This window comes from Panthera tigris, chromosome F2, assembly GCF_018350195.1.
Source record: "Panthera tigris isolate Pti1 chromosome F2, P.tigris_Pti1_mat1.1, whole genome shotgun sequence".
NCBI lineage: Eukaryota > Metazoa > Chordata > Mammalia > Carnivora > Felidae > Panthera > Panthera tigris.
The window spans coordinates 4,465,187-4,481,665 of NC_056676.1; the positions used below are offsets into that span (position 1 = coordinate 4,465,187).

General features: G+C 39.8%; 1 protein-coding gene across 1 annotated transcript in view; it reads right to left on the reverse strand.

Moving 5' to 3' along the window:
- Positions 1–16,479, reverse strand: part of PXDNL (peroxidasin like) — a 412,750-nt gene that overhangs the window by 3,610 nt on the left and 392,661 nt on the right. The window contains exon 21 of the mRNA XM_042972968.1: positions 12,557–12,686. Within this exon, the coding sequence (XP_042828902.1) occupies positions 12,557–12,686 (130 nt within the window). The remainder of the gene's footprint in view (positions 1–12,556; positions 12,687–16,479) is intronic.

The window sequence follows — 16,479 nt, forward strand, 5'->3', positions numbered from 1 at the left end:
TATAGTAGGGGAGAGAGGATTTGTGCAAAAATAAGTATGCTACAAGCCCATATGTTGTGTGTCATAAGAGCATACACACAATGGCATGAGATTTCAAGGAAAAACGATTATTTCTAGGGAAATGGAGTAGAAAAGGGAGTAATCAGGGAAGAATTTACAATTTAAATGGTACTTGTGCTAGGCCTTGAATAAAGATGGCATTTGGCTATGGGAGTATTTATGTACATGAGCATGTGGGCAAGGGGACAGTACATTTCAGCTAGAGGGAAAATATGTGAATGAAGTTAATAAGAGGGGAGGGTGAACAGTGAGATTTTAACCTGGGGGGAAAGAAAAACATAAAACGTGAGAAAAGTTATTTGGAAATTAGATTTAAAAATGGGTTAGGACTACATTTTAAAGAGCCAAGAATACTCATGAACTTGGAATTCATGAAGGAAACAAAAAGTCTTGATGTAAAAAAAAAAATAAATAAATAAATAAATAAAAAATAAATAAATAAAATTGATCATGTAAAATATTTGACCACATTTGGGTTGAAGTAGGACAGCAGGATGGGCCTTTGGGGGTAATTTATTATTATAGTGGCTACACTTGGGAAGTGACATCCATTGTTCATTAATTTATTCATTACCCAATAGGATTATTAAGTATGCAGTATATGCCAGCTAAACACTGATGAACTAAAAGGCTAAATCTATGGCTTCATGTAAGCAGTGAGAATGAAGACAATTGTAGGATAAATTAAAAATTATGATGGAGGAAGGAATGATAGGGTTTTACAATGTCCAGATGTGGACTGAATTAGTCTTTGCCTGAGCAGGATCATGGGTGAACGAAAATCATAAAAATCTCTAGAGATGTTAGTGATTATGGTCTAGAAGACTAAGACAAAAAACAAAAACAACAATACTTTTATTTCCAAAAATACTGAGAACATGAAAACATTAGTAATGTTGAGTAAGTCCAAAACAAAACAAAAAAAAAAAAAAAGGAGAGGCAATTCTAAGGTATGAAAAAGATATTTAGGTGACAATTTCTATCCTCAAGGATAAAACTATAGAAAAGCAAAATAGACAAATGACAGCAACACATCCATTGTAAATTCCTGGAGCTCAGGGGAATAAAGTATTTTCAAATGACAAAGAAACTATTTAAGGGAAATAGTCTGAGAACTATGTACCATAAATGTAAGAGACATAATGCACGATGAAATTTTGTTCTGGACTTAATTATAAAGTCTTGAGAATAAGAGGCTGTTTGGTGGGAAGTCAAAAAACATGCTGGACCATAACTTTCTTTTGCCTATTTTCCCATGTGCTTATTCCTAGTGTACCGAAATACAATTTATTTTTGTATGTTTATCTTGTGTATATTCTGTCCTGTGACGTTGGTGGACTGACTTATTAATTCTTGGAATAGTTTGGTAGATTTCTTGAAATTTTCTAAGACCTCTTAGAAAATCATCTTAAAATAGTTTTCTTTCTTTCTTTCCAATCGGTAGACCTTTTCCTTTTCTTGCCTTATTACACTGGCAAGGACTCCCATCACTGTGATTAATAAGAATGGTGACAACGGGCATCCTTATGTATTGGCAATTCTAGAAGGAAAGCATTCAATCATTCACCATTTAGCCTACTACATTACAGTGGGTTACACTGATTGATTTTGAGCATTAAGCCAGTCTTGTATTCCTCAAATAAACTCCACTTAATTATGTTGTATAATTCTTTTCACGTATTGCTATATTTTATTTGCCAATATTTTATTAAAAGTTGTTGCATCCATGTTCCTGAGGAATATTGGTCTGTGGTTTCTGTCTTTATATTGCTTTTGTCTAGTTTTTGGTATCAGATTAATACTATTTTCAAAAAATGAAAAGTTTTCCTTCCTCTGCTATTACTGGAAAATTACTGTTAATCTTTCTTTAAAAATTGGTAGACTTCTCCAGTGAAGCCATCTGCACATAAGAATTTGGGGAAGAGGTTTTTTTTAAATTAATAATTCAATTTCTTTGGCAGCTATAAAGCTATTCAAGTAATCTATTTCATATTGGGTGAATTGTGGTAGTTTGTGTTTTTCAAGGAATTAGTCCACTTGATCTAAGTTTTCAAATTTAGGTGTGAAGATTTTCCTTCTTTTTGCACTGAATTTATTTAGTTGTTACTTTTCTAGGTTCTTGAGATAAAAATTTACATTGATTTGAGAGACACTTCCTCTTTTCTATTGTCTGTATTTGGGGCTACAAATTTCCCTCTCTGTGCTACTTTATGTTAATTTATGCTCCATTCTCATTCAGTTCGTTGTATTTTTTTTATTTCCCCTTGACACTTCCTCTTTGATTCATAGACTCTTCAAAAGTGTGTTGCTTCCTTTCCAAATATTTGGTCACTGTCCTGTTGCTTTTCTCTTATTTCTAGTTTTACTGTGCTGTGTTCAGAAGGCAAGCTCTCTATGACCTGAATTCTTTAAAATTTATTATTGTTTCTATTATAATCCAGAATAAAGTCTGTTTTGGTCCTGGAGATGGGCACTTGAAAAGAGGGAGTGTTCTGTTATGTTAGAGCGAGTATGCTATACAAATGATCCTACTGTTTGAAGACATTTTTGCATTCTTCTGAAACTTACTGACTTTTCCTCTTAGATGTTCTCTGTATCATTGAGAAAGGAGTGTTAAAGTTTTGAACTAAGCAGATTTGTCTATTTCTCTTTTCAGTTTTATTAGTTTTTGCTCCATATATTTCAAATATTTTCCAGTTCTCTTAACTAGTGCATGTATGCTTAGGACTTGTCTTCTTTGCGGTTGGTTCTTTTATCATTATAGAATATCCCTTTCTGTCCTTGGTAATCTTTCCTCTGAGATCTGTTTTCTCCAAAATTAACTTAGCTACTCCTGCTTTATTTTGATTCATGTTTGCATAATATGTATTTTCCACCATTTTACATTCAACCTTCCTATATTGTTACCTTGGAAGTTAGTTTCTTATAGACAGCTTAGAGTTAGGTTATGCTTTTTATTTATTTTTATTTTTTTTTAATTTTTTTAACGTTTATTTTTTTTTTGAGACCGAGAGAGACAGAGCATGAATGGGGGAGGGTCAGAGAGAGAGGGAGACATAGAATCCGAAGCAGGCTCTGGGCTCTGAGCCTCAGCACAGAGCCCGATACGGGGCTCGAACACACGGACCATGAGATCATGACCTGAGCCGAAGTCGGATGCTTAACCGACTGAGCCACCCAGGCGCCCCAGGTTATGCTTTTTAAATAGTTTGTTAATATCTGTCTTTCAATCGGGATATTTAGAATATTTACATCTAATAAAAGTATTGCTCTGTTAGGGCTTAAATATACCAATTTAGTATTTGTTTTGTTTTCTACTTGTGGTTTCTGTTTTTCACTTCCCTGTGTTCTTTTCTTTGAATTCCTGGTGGCTGCTTTAAAATCCCTCTCATATCATTGTAGTATCTCTGCCACTTGAGCGTTGGATTCCACTGTCTTTTTTTTTTTTTCTCATTCCATTTGAGATCTTCCTGGTTCTTGGCATGATGAATAACTTCCTATTGAATATGGACATTTTGAGTGTTATGGTATGAGAACTCTGGCTGTTATTTAAACCTTCTGCTGCAGGTGTTTTCCTCTGAAACTGCTCTAGCAGGAGAAGGAGGGCACCACACCGTTGCTTCAATGGGCGAGTGGAAGTCTACGTTCCCCACTTGGTTTCTGCTGATGCCCAAGGGAGTACTCTTCGTTAATACTCTATGGAGTTGAGAGTCTTGGCTCTCCGTTGGGCCTCCACTTATACCTCGCTAGCTGGGAAAGGTAGGTACGTTTTTTGACTGTTCCTCACCCAGCCTCCACGAACACCACCGGGTGGGGAAAGGAAACAGTCATCTCATTACCAGTGGGAAGCAGTGGAAGGTCCTAACTGTCCAAGAGGCCTCCTCTGACACCACCCCAGTGGGGAAGGAGAGGGGTGCCTCACCGCTACTGGGTAAGAGCGGAAGTGCCCACAGTCTCCACTGCTTTTGATGGTAGCCACCTACGAGGGATGCAAGCCCCTGTTTTCTGCCTGGCCTCCTAGGACAGTAGCCTCACCGGGGGAGTCAGGATGCCTCAATACAGCTGGAGTGGGTGGGAGTCTGGGCTCCTCACCGAGGAGCCCTGCTGACCGTGGGTGGACTCACGGTTGTCTGTTTTGTTTAGCTGGGGTAGGGTGGTTATAGCCTGCAAGTTTTCTCTAACACTAGGCTGCCCATGTCCTGGTCTTTTGCCTAGAGAGAGTGAGGTTTCGTTGGGCCTTTCTTTCCTTCTACCTATTGTTTCGAAGTTGCCAGACTATTCAGCTCCAAACCGGGTTACGCGAGGAAAAAACAGAAACACTGAAACCCGGGAAACATGACGGGCCCACGGTCACTAGCCAGAAAACTTTCTTTCCTCCACCATTCTGAGTCTTCCTTTGTTGGTTTAAATGTGACGTTTAGGGTTTTTAGTCGTACATTTCAAGGAGCAGACGGAATGGATCAGCTCCTTTAAAGACACAAAGTGTCAAAACTCACACAAGAAATACATGCCCTGAACAGCCTGTATCTATTAAAAAATTAAATCAGTAATTTAAAAACCTCCCAACAAAGAAAGCACCAGGCCGAGATGGAATCCCTGGTGACTTACACTGAAAGGAGAAATAAATAAGAGCAATACTTCACAACCCCTTCCAGAACATAGAAGCCAATAGAAAACTTAAAGCCAAAGCCAGATTAAGAACCAGGAGAACAGAAAGCTACCAACCAGTGCCTCTCATGCACGGGGGTGGTTAAATTTGCAACAACACAGCAGATTTAATCTAACAATGTATAACGACACTTACATATCATAATCACGTGTGATTCATTCCTGGGAGACAAGGCTTTTATTTTTTTATTTTTTATTTTTTTTATTTTTCTAATTTTTTTTTAACATTTATTTATTTTTGAGACAGAGAGAGACAGAGCATGAGCAGGGGAGGGTCAGAGAGAGAGGGAGACACAGAATCCGAAACAGGCTCCAGGCTCTGAGCTGTCAGCCCAGAGCCCGACGCGGGGCTCGAACTCACGGACCGCGAGATCGTGACCTGAGCCGAAGTCAGGCGCCCAACCGACTGAGCCACCCAGGCGCCCTGACAAGGCTTTTAATATCCAAAACCAATTAGTGGAATCTATGATATCAACAGACTAAAAAAAAAAAAAATCGTATGTTCATGATACCGGTAACAAAAAAAGACCTGACAAAATCCAACACTTACTCACGATAAAAACTCTCAGTAACTCGTAACAATGAGGAATTCTCACAAGTTGATTTTAGAAAGCTACAAAAATCATCATATTCAATGATGAGATTCAGGGTGCTGTTCACCTAAGACGGGGAACTCATTTCTCACCAGTCCTATTCAAACTTTTACCGGAAGTCCTAGTAAATCATCTTATATTTCTTTATCTTACATTTACTATCTTACGGCATTAGTCGTAATGAAATAAAAAAATAAATAGGGGCGCCTGGGTGGCTAAGTCGGTTGAGTGTCCAACTTCGGCTCAGGTCATGATCTCACGGTTTGTGGGTTTGAGCCCCACATCGGGCTCTGTGCTGACAGCTCAGTGCCTGGAGCCTCCTTCGGATTGTGTCTCCTTCTCTCTCTGTCCCTCCTCCACTCATGCTCTGTCTCTCTGTCTCTCAAAAACGAATAAAGGTTAAATATATGGGAAAAAATAAATAAATGGTATATAGATGGAAAGAAAGATACAAAATTGCCTTCATTCACAGATGACAGGATCGTCTATGTTGAAAACCCCAAGGAATTTAGAAAACCTCTCTCCTTCGGTGTTTTTTAGTATAATCACAAAATTGTGCAATCATCAGCAGGATCGAATTTTAAAACACTGCATTACACCAAAACGAAACATTGTATGCGTCAGCATTCAACCTCCATTTCCCTCTCCACTCCCGGAGCCACTGGTTTTACTTCCTATCTGTATAGATTTGTTCTGTTTACAAATCTATAGATTTGTTTACAAGCCTTACAGCTTTGGACAGCTGGTGTATCGTGTGGTATGTGACATTTGCTGACAGGTCTGTTTCACTTAGCATAATGTTTTTATTTTTTTTATTTATTTTTTTTAATGTTTTATTTATTTTTGAGACAGAGAGAGACAGAGCATCAATGGGGGAGGGCAGAGAGAGAGGGAAACACAGAATCTGAAGCAGGCTCCAGGCTCTGAGCCGTCAGCCCAGAGAACTCACGGACTGCGAGATCGTGACCTGAGCTGAAGTCGGACGCTCAACCGACTGAGCCACTCAGGCGCCCCACATAATGTTTTTAAAGGCTCCTCAGTGTTGTCGCATGTATCAGTACTCGATTCCTTTCTACAGCCAAGTAAATATTCCATCGCATCGCACCACATTCTGTTTGATCAGTTGATAAATATTTGGGTTATCTTCACTTTTGGAATAACACTACTCCGAATACTCATATACAAGTTCACATGTGGATCTATGTTTTCATTTCTCACAGATAGGTACCTAGGAGAAGCTGAGAATTTTCTAAATCTTCAAGTTCTAGTTGCTTTTTGCTTAACATTTCCTTTTGCAATTTCTCTTTCTCCTTTTGCATTTTACTATAAGCAGGAAGGTTAAGTCAGAACATTCCTTCAATACTTTGCTTAGAAATCTCCTCAGCTAGATATCCAAGGTCATCGCTCACAGGTTACAGTTCCACAAAACAGTAGACATAAATTACCTAAGTTCTTTGCCATTTGTAACAAGGATCATCTATCCTTCCGTGTCCAATTACATGTTCCTTACTTCCATGTGGGATCTTACCAGAAGTAACTTTTAACATCAGACTCACCTCATGTCATTTTTCTTATTCTTGATTACCTAGTCTCCAGCCATACTTGACATCTTTCTGTTCCTTATGTATGTCACAACTTCCTTTAGCTTTCATTGTTTCACTTTCCATGGTTTGTTACATTAGTTAATGTTACATTGGTAACATTACCTGTCCCTTAATTCAATAGAAGCCTCTGGAGTATCTTTGGTTCCTTTCTTTCACTCATCCTCATATACTTGTTCAATAAAGTGATGGATCTGGGTTTTCTGGAACAGTTATAATTTATGCTTTTCTTCTCCAGGCTAAATTATTATTATTTTTGCCCCCGTTGAACTCATGAAAAGACTCACTTTGGCTTAATAAATTACAATGGTCAATCTGTTGCTCTGTATATCTCTCTTCATACCTGTTTGTTTGTTTAAACGAATTTTAATTCAGACCAAGAATTTTGTCTTTGTGACCACAAGGTGTCTTTCTAGCTTCACATTCCGTCCTTCCCACCACCCAACCAATTACCAAGTTAGAGCGAAATATATGATCTTGCCTAAATATGGGCCATGGATTACCTATCATTAACTTATCATCAACTGCACCTTTCCACAGATCTCAGGAGAAATCTAGACAACCATACCCCAATCTCTTTCCATGTATGGTTCTGGGTTAGTCCTACCCATGAGAGGCACTCACGTACGATTGGGAAGGAGAGCAGTATTATTTTCGAGCACTGTTGTTAACAGGTACACAGGCTGACCTTGAGACTTCTGCAAAATTGCTGAGATTCACTGTGGCTTCCAGGTAAACTCCTGTGGACCAAACAGCTTCCCGCACCTGATTCTATGACTTCTGTTCCTCTCACTTTTCCAAACAGTTGTGAAAACCTCTGACTTCTTGTATGAAAATCCAATATTTCTTGGAACAACTAGAGGAGTTTCTGTTATTTTCACTGAGACCTGACTTATACAATACATCCCCTTGGGTAATAAAATAAGTTTACAGTTTACATTTAATTTCAGAATTTCATCTTTCTATTGAGAAAACCATAACAAGAAATAACAAACTATCAGAAACTATCAGAAAATAAAATTCCCTCTAAAATGTCATAAAATTGATGTGGTATTCCAAATGATTTTAAGTAAACACACGCAAATAGTTCAGTGAGATCTGTGCATCTCCCCTGTGCTATTTGTCAATACTCAAAATTAGGCACTTTTTGAGTTGTGTCATAAGGTCTGAGATCTGACTGTGTACGATACAATTTCTGAAAAGTGACAGAAAAATAAGTTGCCTGTCATGATTATGTAATTCTGTGAAAATTTAGTTCCATATAGTAAAACAGGTAGACTCCATTTTTTACCACCTTGTGGCCCTGGAAATTGCATCAAAATATACAGGACATTTTCTTTTCTACAAGCAAAAGCTGTATCTGCAAGATAAATTCCTAGCCTATAATGTTTTAAGTAAATTCTAGCTCTGGCTAATAATGTCACAACGACAGAGGTATAAACAACATAAACCTCAACCATAAAATAATGAATACCTGTATGATAGGGTCCTAGAAAAGGAGAAAATATACCCATTATACTAAAGCGTTGTGGAAAAAGCATATACCATATGAAGACCACGGTTCAATTTTATTATGTCTTGACATTTATACCAAAATATAGTATATGCTTCTCTTATTAATTTTAAATATTAAATGCAACCTTGTCTACCTTATTTAACTTGAATAGAACTTGAAATAAGTGGTTTAAGACCTGATTTGGATGGCTTGGATTTCCTTTTAAAAATCTGATGGCTTGAGTCTGATATATGTCTTATTATACTCTATATTCATTCAACATGATACCAGGGATCTGAGATTTTGTCCCCAAGTTTCAACTCTTCTTTATAAAGTACTTATTGTGACACCAATTTGAAAACCTCGCTCAGAGTTTACTTTTAATTAAAGGTATACTTTTTTAAATATCATCTCATTATTTATTATATACAACCACCTCCCCGACCAGACACCCTCCACAGCCAAGTAAATCAGGCACTATCAAAAACTGAAATAATTAAATGTTCTGAGTGTAGCTTTGGCTCTAATTATCTCTGCAATGATCAGAATCATATTTAAAGGGCAAATATAATCCGCTATAATCCACCGATTACAATGCAGCTAGAATACCATGGAATTTGCAGACCACTTTCATTACTTTGATTCTATCATGGTTAAGGGATCAACATCAATGCATATCTTTTCTAGACATTCCAAAGTCACCTAATAAAGGTAAACGACAAACAACGGAAACTGTCAAGACTGACACTATCTCACAGCCCCGTAGACATAATGCACCTAGGGTTAGAAAGTAAAGGTCGAAACCCTTCGCTAATAATGAAGGTTGGAATCTTTTATCATAGACAAGGGACAGGTCTCAAGAACAACAATAATCTCCTGTGTGATGAGTACCACTATGGACTACTGTTTCCATATCCTGTTTAATCTACTTCTTCATTGTCTTTAATTTGACCAAGAAAAATACACATGACTTTATCTGGATGCTCACTTTTCATACATCAAAGCGTTTGAGTTTTGTTTTTTATTTATTTACTGGATATATTGCATCCATGTTGACGGGCAATAGAAAAGCCACAAAGCTGCACACGCTGAATCGTCAGAAATGTCTGTCTTTAGCTAAGAGGCTCACTTTCACCATTTCAACGTTGAAACTCAGGTCTTTGTACAGTAATGACAGATTAGTAGCAAATCCTAAGGGCTTCTCCTATCTGAAAATACGGCTTGCCCTCAGCACTCCTGTCTTCTTCCTGTCCACCTCTGAGTGCCTACTGCTCTGGTCCTGGGTGTAGCTGTAGACGCTCCTGAGAGCCACCCAGGAAATGGGTTCCATTTATCTGTGTTCCATTCTCAACTCTTCTCCTTGTTCAATCTCCTTTACACGATCTGCATTGATTTCCCAATGCTGGTATTACGTCACAGTTGTTTCTTTATCCCATTTTTTACCTGTGAAGATTTTGTTAGGCGTCATTCAGTGCGCACACGGCTCTGTGCACCACTGCAACGTCTTCCCATCTGCAGAAGGGAAACCTCGGACTTCTAGAAGAGCTCTCAGGACCTTTTAACTGCCTCTTCCAGCCTTGTCTGGTCCTAACACACCCTTTGTGTTCCTGATAGCTCTGACACTCTTTGCATTACAACAAAAAGACTGCTTTTCAACAACCACAGGAAAACCCTGGATGGCGAGTAACCTGTTATGTGAGTGTTCCACCAGAAGAGCAAACACTTCTAATAAATTTTAACTCGATAAACGAGCGATGTCTTGCAACACGAGGAGTACGTGATGCCGAATGTCACATGATCACAACCTAGCCCATGGTTCTTCTTGCTGGCTCACCAGCTCTCTCTCTCTCTCTCTCTCTCTCACTGCGGGATTTTGGGGGATCATCACCCATGCTTGGAAGTTCAATCTCAGGCCGTGGTGTTTGTCAGTAATCAGTGATTTTTCAGAACGTTGGGAGGTGCCCACAACTGGCATTAGTATATTTTTTGTCCCTTCAAAGGCCCTATGGACAGTCCTTTGATTTTCCATACAAGAGTAAGCTTAGGAATGCTCTGCTTCATTCTAGGTCAGGCTGACTCTTCAGTCAGACCCTTCCCTCTGCTGCCTGATTGTCAGTTACATTAAGTACAGTATATGATAAGAGTTGATTAATACTGTACTGTAGTCAACATTCGTGTGAGCGTATACAATGGCCCATTAGTGATAGTGAAAGTCGTCCCATGCAATAGCCCTCCTTTCTCTTGTCTCCCTCACACCAGCCATGAAGGTTTCAAAGGTAAGGGCAGGTTAAGTTATTTTTCTTTACGTTTTGTATTTTCTTTATTATTTTGCGCTATATTGCAGTATTGTAATCATTTTTATGTGAATATTTTTGGGTTGTGGAATGAATCATCTGAGTTTCTATTACTTCTTACGGGGACATCCGCTTTGATATACAAGTGCTTTGGATCACAAACACGTTTCCAGAACGAATTATGCTCGCAAACCAAGGTGTCAGGCACAGAGAATCCAGCGGTGAGATCGTCCCAGCTATTAAGAAATTTACGATGGAATGGAAGAGACAGAGCAAATTAACAGGGAAAACACTTTTTCTGGATAGATTTAGAGATAACGTGCGACCGCAGAGTGTTATTGGACACGTAGCAGGGCCAGCTACTGTAGTCTTAGGGTATCTGGGAGGCTTCTAATCACTATAAAACATATCAAAGGTGTAATTATCACCAACAACATGTAGATAAAATTGGACTGAAATGTTGCTTATGGATTCTACCTGTGTCTGCAAATCCCATAAAAGAGGTTTATGAAAAAAAGAATTTCCTACATAAATAAATGGACTAGTGTTTAAAATCAGCAGGGTCCACCTTCTGCAGCCCAGTGCTAAGGACTCTGCCCTGCCATTATAATTTATCTCTTCTATGACACGTGAGCTCACTGCAAATGAAACAGAGGTTCCCAGACTCAGTGATGTCCCAGAGTCCTAGGTCGCCTCAACCAGGCCAAGATAGAATAACCTGAACCTTTAAGAATAACCTTCTAGAAACAATGCTTCACATCTTTCAGATTTATGTTCAGACTCAGATTGGACCCGTGACCGGACAAGTGGGCGTTCTGGTCACAAGGATGGGCACTGATGGGTAGGTAGAGCACTGATGCGGACCGTGGCTGCGGCCAGCCCCTCGGGGTGGCACACACAGCAAGCAGGTAATCGCCCATTTCTATGCGAGATGAATGTTTATGTTCACACGCAACAGTAATACATTGAGAGGGTTACTGTTCACAAAGTGCCCCTGCCATATAATCTCATATGATTCTCATTACATTCCTGAAAGTCCAGAGGCCGGACACTTGCTCTGAGTGGTTACATAAATTGCCCAGGCCACACAACTCGTAAAATTGGAAGTTCCTGGCAGCAGACCCTGGGTTCTTCTCACACCCCCCGCAGTGCTTTCTGCCTCAAGGCGCTGACGGTACAAAGGAAAGCATATACTGAAGCCAGTAACACTGAAGTCAAAGAAACAGCCAGCATGGCACCGTGCCTTGAAAGAGATCAGACTCCATGTCTGAATAAAACCATCGAATTGCCGTTTCTAATCAAGCCAAATCTCTCATGGGTTCCTTCCCAAGTTTTAGAAAAAGTGAAATAAACCATGAGCCAGGACAACTGAGAAAATAAGCAAAAGTGCGGAGGCATGTGGAAATTTCATTTTCAACAATCACTTTTTCAGAAAAGGAAAGCCAGACAAAGCAGTAATCCCTAAGATGCTTGCTTGACTCCATTTCAAAAAAAAAATTATAAGAAAAGTATGCGTTGTGCCTGTTACAAATTATCTACATCCACAGAGATGAAGAGAGAATCAAACACAACTATTTAGGGATGCACTGAGCAGGAACAGAGCCCCCGACACAGGAACCCTTGTGTGCGGAACACATCGGCATTTAGTAGACAGGATGTGGGTTTTACCCAAGTCCTCCTTCCCTGAATTCAACTATTACAAGGAAGCTCTCCACATATATAATAACCCCGTTTTATTATCCCGATTTTGTGCTATATACTTACAGAGTTATTGGTCAGATTTGTTTAAATCTATTTATTCCAATCTATACAATAAGGGCGTATTATTTGGGCGTGGGAACATACCTGTTCTCTGAGAGCTTTGATGGTTTTTTGAATTTCTGCTGCAAAATTGCTGAAATCGTGGGCAAACTCTGTTTTTGCCAGAAACGTCACATTTCTACCATCTTCATCTACGGACAAGTGATCTTGTTGCCTGTGTGTACAAGAAGCAAATAAAACGCTGAAAAATAAAAGTTGCATGATAAAAAAAAAATCAACAAGTATTTCTCAGGCATTGGAATGTACGTGGCATTGTCACTGCTGCTCTGTGTGACCATAAAAAGAAAAAGATGTGACTGGAATTAGAAATTAAAATTAAATGGCACTTAAGGAGACAATCCAGAGTGTCACATCTGCTTCACACAGTTTACTTAAAATGATAAGGAAATGTTTCTTAGGAAATAAAGGGAATGCCATGAAGTATTACCTATCTATCTGACATATTATTTAGATCTCAAATTATGTCTTTTGCTAAAAATTGTTCATTTCATTTCACAGTGAAAGAGCAGTGACAAATTAAATATTATATATTATATAGCACCCAGGTGGGAAAGTTCCTTGCTCTATTATAAATTCATGGCAAGAACTAAATTAAGATAAGAATACTAGTCTGACAAAAATCTAATCTTAAACCAGATGCAAAATAGCTCAGTATTGTCGATAATAAAAGGAAATAAAAATTCTCGGGCTGAATTTAAAAGATAATTCCTGGAGCTCAACTGAAGTTCTCAAAAGACAGAGGTAAATAATGAGTTCAGAAAACTGAAATGAAAGTTCCACCCATCTATGATTATGCTATCTTGTTAAAAATATTTATATATAAATTTGATTTACTTGACATGCTATGCCAAGTTTTCTTTTTTCTTTTTTCCAAATTTTGTTAAAAGTTGTTCCTTGTGAAGAAGTCGTCGTAACTTTCAAAACCGTTCCCCTTTGTTCTGCTTGATGTATGTCCTCTATTGTTGAGTAAGAAAATGGCTTGCCAGACATGTCCTATGAGCTTGTAAAACAATTCCTAAACCAAGGACATGTTACAGAGTCTTCATCAGAGGGACAGAAGTTAGAAAAAGGTAGCACTGGAAAAGAACAGAAGTTACCACTGCCAGTTACGCTCAGTCACTAGATCAACTCTATGTCCCTTAAGACACTGACTTAGAGGTGCCACGAATCAATAGGGGCCATACACCAGCTTTTTACTATGATGCTGTGTTCAAATCAATTCAAGGGCACAAGTGTCGATATGGATGATATTAATGACAATGGATAATTTGAATTAAAATTAGCTGAGATTTTTGTCTTCATAGTGCTCTCTCCTGTAAATCATCAGCGTCTAACCAGAGGGATTTAACCACAAAGAAGTCTGCATGATTGTCTAAAGGCATCACCAAGATCTAACGCGTTGAATGCAGGAACGTAGGGAGTAGCTGATATTGGCAAGACCGGATTTTACACAATCGGATGGTGTTTACAATGGAACAAGGATGGGGGGGGTCATGTGACCGGCATTACACTACATAGATGTGGGGGTGCTTTCCAGCAAGGAGGCTGCTCACATTCTCTCAGAAAAGACTGGGTGACCAGCGAGCGGGAAATACAACATTTGTACGAGGAAGACAGAGAAAAAAGTAATGGCTTCTGCCTGGAGTAGGGGGTGTGGGTGAGTCACCGAGGCTAAATAAAGCAGACTGTAGTTCTTTACCCATTTCAGGGACCCTGCAGTTCTGATTGTTCTGCCCCGGAGGCCACATCATCACCTCAATCAAGGCACCCAGCGGTGCTAAGAGATACTTGAAACAGCCTTGTTTTTCAGATGAGAATACTGTAGCTTAGAAGGTTGTTAACATGTCCATATTATACAGCTATTAAATTGCACAGCTAGATGCAAATCAGGATTTTTAGAAACAAAATTTAAAAGTCCTTTCTTAACCACACATTTGGGGCCTGATTAGATTTGTTTCAGGCAATGTGGAAGGAGAGAAAACAAACAAAGATACTAGCTGGGGAGATTATTGGTGGGTGGTGGTGGATGAAAGAAAACATGGACAGTATGGATGTTGTTGTATTTTAAATTCCCGTTTTTAAATATTTTATGAGAGAGAGAGAGAGCGCGAGCGAGCTAGCAAGTGGGGGAGGGGCAGAGGGAGAGGGAGTCTGAGCCTGGAGCCAGACACAGGGCTGGATCTCATGACCTGAGCCGAAATCATGAGCCAGATGCTTCACGACTAAGTCACCCAAGTGCCCCACTACATTTTCAATTCTTATTAGAAGCATGAAATTCAGCATGGAGTTTGTGATGAAAGAATAGTAACATTTGTCAAGTTAAAGTGATGCGAACTCATGAACAGTGTGTTGAAGTGAGGGAGGGTAAATGCAAGAAAGACGAATGTGCGGAGAAAAGCACGAGTGAAAAGCACGAGAAAAGCACGAGAAAAGCACGAGTCATAGCCTGCGTGCTCTGTGCACGGCGATCGAGGGGCTCTGGCCCTGTAGGAGCCGGTCAGCAAACTCGGCCCGGTTTCCCCTGGAACGCCCCCCCCACCTTCCGTCATACGAATGTCTTGTGCCCGAGCAGCACAGAACCACCTACAATGGGTCACTGAAGTACGTCGCTACAGGACAAAACAAAGCTGCTATTATCTTTTTATTGTCACGTCAACGATAACTCCCAATTGCAAAGTGTGTGAGCGTAAAATACGGGAAGACTGGCAGGAGGCTGAAATTGAAATCGTCCAACCTGTAGCCGAGTGACAAAAGGCCGCATGTGAGCGCAACTTCGACAAGGTCACCATCATCTTAAGAGTGTGGATAATATCATACGTTCAGTTATCACCTCCAAACAAGTGAAATGAATCTTTTCGAAGGACCTGGATGTGGCCGTGGGGAGAGGAGGGGGCAGAAGGCAGGTACTGGCTGTGCTGTCCTTGCCACATAGGTGTGGACGTGACTGCCAGAGCCACATCCCCATTGACATCTTGTAAGAAAAGAAAACCCGCCTGCAAATATGTGGGCCAACATCTATTTCCAAGTTTTCTCTGGTGAAGCATGTCACGGAGGAGAGTGAATTACAAAGCAAATGAAATGCTAAGTTACGTAACGGCCCAGTGACTGTTTCCTGCCACTTAGATTATTTACAGATGGTTCTCACTGGGGCTCCAGCTCCTGGTCAGTGGTCTAATTATCTTGCAAGAAGGGGCCCCAGGAACATATGGAATAGGTTTCCTTCCTTAGCCTGGAATTAAAGCCCTTTCTTTCTCTGCCTCCATCTCCTTTTATAGAACATTCTTCCGGAATGCTCTTCATCCCTAAGCACTGAACACACCTGCTCGTTCAGACACTCCAGCCTTACCACTCTCCAAACACACACCTCACTTTTCTTTGCTCCCATGACTACGCTCACTGTTCTTCCACACTGGTAAGCCCTAAACCTTCATCAAAACCTTAGTCGCTTTCGCAAGATACTGCCTCTGCCTAGGCTAAAGGCCCAGAAGAACTAACTACACCTTGTTCTGAACCACACGGCATCCGAATTCGATTTCGTATCAGTACCTGCACGAGCGCTTTTGTTCAATGAGTTACTATTTGCGTAGTATTTAAAAGAATGTTCGGCATATAGTGAGCACTGGAACAGCATTTGCTATCCTGGCTTTTATGGAATGCCTGTAAAACGCCACATCCCACATTACCAGTAGGTGCTTCACACAGACGTATTCCCAACATAACAATCCCAGAAAGTACCGCCCATTTTACGGTCGAGGAAGCGGAGATTCTGAAATTTTACACGACTTGGAATTATGTAGTGGAAACGCCATGAACCTGTGCCAGAATCTGAAGCCTTTACCCGTCTCTCTCATCAGATGACCCTGCCTCCCCTCCTAGACGGCAAATCTTACAAGACAGTAAGTAAATCTTACTTCACAAATTCCCACTTTAATTGAAGACAGGAACTT